The sequence below is a fragment of the Tachysurus vachellii genome, chromosome 25 (assembly GCF_030014155.1).
Source record: "Tachysurus vachellii isolate PV-2020 chromosome 25, HZAU_Pvac_v1, whole genome shotgun sequence".
NCBI classification, from domain to species: domain Eukaryota; kingdom Metazoa; phylum Chordata; class Actinopteri; order Siluriformes; family Bagridae; genus Tachysurus; species Tachysurus vachellii.
In genome coordinates, this window is record NC_083484.1 from 670,001 (window position 1) to 672,943 (window position 2,943).

The 2,943-nt window shown below is 44.2% G+C and overlaps 1 protein-coding gene across 1 annotated transcript in view; it reads left to right on the forward strand.

Moving 5' to 3' along the window:
- The window catches only part of mbtps2 (membrane-bound transcription factor peptidase, site 2), a 10,328-nt gene extending 8,503 nt beyond the window's left edge, over positions 1-1,825 (forward strand). The window contains exons 7-11 of the mRNA XM_060861586.1: positions 1-139; positions 223-317; positions 403-604; positions 696-771; positions 1,014-1,825. The exon at positions 1-139 is cut by the window's left edge and continues 42 nt beyond it. Of these exons, the coding sequence (XP_060717569.1) occupies positions 1-139; positions 223-317; positions 403-604; positions 696-771; positions 1,014-1,236 (735 nt within the window). The 3' untranslated portion in view covers positions 1,237-1,825. The remainder of the gene's footprint in view (positions 140-222; positions 318-402; positions 605-695; positions 772-1,013) is intronic.
- Positions 1,826-2,943: the final 1,118 nt, after the last annotated feature.

Genomic DNA, 2,943 nt, shown 5'->3' on the forward strand with positions numbered 1-2,943 from the left:
CTGGTGACTCGTCTGGAGGACTGTGAGGTCAGTAGTGTGGACGACTGGCACTCCTGCATCCAGCAACTCTCACTCCGGCCTCAGAGAGGTTACTGTGTCCACGACAACACGCTGCAGCTGAACCGTGCCACCGGCAGAGGTAAAAACCGGTACTGAAATGAGCTGCTGACTTCCTATTTCCTCTTCCTCATCTTCTTCCTCTTCTTCCTCTTCCTGTGATAGAGTTCAGGCGTCTGGACGGAACGATTGAGTGCTGCAGCAATAACAGTCTGACTGACCTCTGCTTCTACTACAGCACTGAGAGTACCAACAAACTGGTACAACAGCACACACACACACACACACACACACACACACAGTCATGTGCACTTTTACACACATACTGTTTCCTCTCTCTCTCAGACACAGTTTGCATGTTTACCTGTGCGGAAGACGATCCATGTGAGTCATACGTGTCGCAGTAACTCGGACTGTGAATCGGCTGTGAGTCCGAGCGTGTGTGTGATCCCGTCGTTGGAGAATCAGACTCGTCTGATCCGTGTGAAACACGCCCCGCAGGCCGACATGCTGTTTGTGGGCTACGTGTCTCACCTGCAGTACTCGGGTCAGTAATTATTGTGTGAAACACTCAGGTGTGTGTGAGTGTAGAGGGGAATAATAGAGCTGTGTTACCATGGTGATGTTTTTCTCCACAGTGAGTCTCACTAACTTTGTTCCTCGACTTGGTTTCCTTCACCTCGACCTGCCGGTGATGCTGGAGACACTGTGCAAGTATCCTTTATTCTAACATTACATGTACACACACTTTTATACTGCTTACACACACACACATGTTTACACACACACACTTTTTATATGTTTATAGTTATGTTTAACTTCAGGCTACAGCGTCGTCTGCTTACACAGAACGTGTTCATATTTGAGAATAGAAGAATGTTGTGTTTGTGATATCACCTGCGCTGTTGTGTAATAAACTCATTAATGTTAATTCCTCCTTAACGGCGGTGTTTGAGGTATCTGTTGTCGCTGTCCGGTGCTCTGGCCGTGGTGAACGCGGTTCCGTGCTTCGCTCTGGACGGTCAGTGGATGCTGAACGCTTTCCTGGAGGTCACGCTGAGTTCTCTGCTCCCGGAGAAGAGCAGCCGTGAGCTCCTGGGGTTCTTCGTCCTGCTGGGAGGCAGCGCTCTGCTCGCTGCCAACGTTGCTCTCGGGTTATGGATGGTCACAGCTCGATAACGGACGGCTCTCTCCTCCGATCGGTGATCAGGGGGAGGGACTTAGTATTTTCTTTTAGAATTCCCTGCTAACTTCCATAAAAACACCTGTGAAGATGTCTGTGAGAAGAGAGAACTTCCCCGAAGGTCCTTTTTTCTAAATGACGTCCTGCTCGCTACAACCGTCAGCGCGCACAGCTTCTGGGAAGTTTATTCAGTGCACCGTGTCCGGGGTACCAAGTGTTTCCACGTCCCCTGTCCTTCGGCGGTACGGAGTTTACTCAGTTTACTCTGCACTCCGATGAGAAAACGCAGAGCTCCAACACAGGGTTTCTAAAGGACGGCGTATCTGGAAACAATGATGTTAACGATGTTCATAAATGATTTTGTTTCATCGGGGTGATTTTTGTCTTGTGATCCATTTCCATTGAGAGAGAGGGAGTAAAGGGGGGCCAATACTTTGTGCAGCATGACAGATGGGCTACAGTTGGAAATTGTGCACCAGTATTTTTGATTCATTGCCTTATAAATGTATAGAAAAGGTGTGGAAAAAAAAATCACTTTTTTAAGCAAGTCAATCTCTGAAAATATATTTGAACATGAACAAAGCAGCTGTTGTTTGTTTGTTTGTTTGTTTGTTTGTTTATTCATTTACAGAGGTTAAACTTTAAATCGGATAGTTAATATTCATGACAAGATGTAAATGAGTCGAATGTGTTGATTTTACACACAGGCAGGAACGATGGAACGGAATTCTGGCTCTTTGATGAATCAGATGACTCAGTAATAAGAGTCGACTCTTTTGGCTCCTAAACGACTCGGATGCTGAGATTTTGTTATATTTCTATTGGGTTTTTGATTGTTTTTTTTTTACTTATGGCAGAAATTAAATATGGCTTTATTAAAAGTTTGCACCCTGTTAATAATTAAGTAAATAATTTGAGCAATAATTGCATTTTTATAAATATTTCTTCCTTTCTTTGAGCTGGAGCTCGATTTTCACCTAAAAGAGCTGATTCAGAGAGCTGACTCACATGAACGACTCAGTGAATTACTGAAATTACTACAATTACGTCCTTCTCATGAAGTCGCTGGCTGGAAACATCTACTAATAATTCACATTTCTGTTTAAAATATAATCTAATTTTACATTTACATTTACATCATGTGACAGACGTCCTTATCCAGAGCGACGTACATAAGTGCTTAAATCTCTAACATTGACTACATTAATGCTGGTTCACTAAGTTACATACTTAAGATACCATGAGATTAAAACATTTGTTCAAAGTTACAATGAAAAAATGAGGAAGTTCATTCCACCACCTTGGTGCCAGTACAGAGAAGAGTCTTGTAGTAAACTTGCCTCTCACCCTGAGAGATGGTGGAACCAGTGGAGCAGTGCTGTAGATCTGAGGGTGTGAGGTGCAGTGTGAGGAGTGATGAGGGCTTTGAGGTAAGAGAGAGCTGGTCAATTTGTGGCTTTGTAGGCCAGCATCAGTGTTTTGAATCTGATGTGTTCAGCTACCAGAAGCCAGTGGAGGGATCGCAGCAGTGTGGTGGTGTGGAGAACTTTGGCAGGTTGAAAATAAGCCGTGCAGCTGCATTTTGGATCATTTGCAGAGGACAGATTGTGTTCATATGTAGACCTGCCAGCAGTGTGTTACAGTAATCCAGTCTAGAAATGACAAGAGACTGAACAAGTACTTGAGCAGCCTGTGTGGACAGA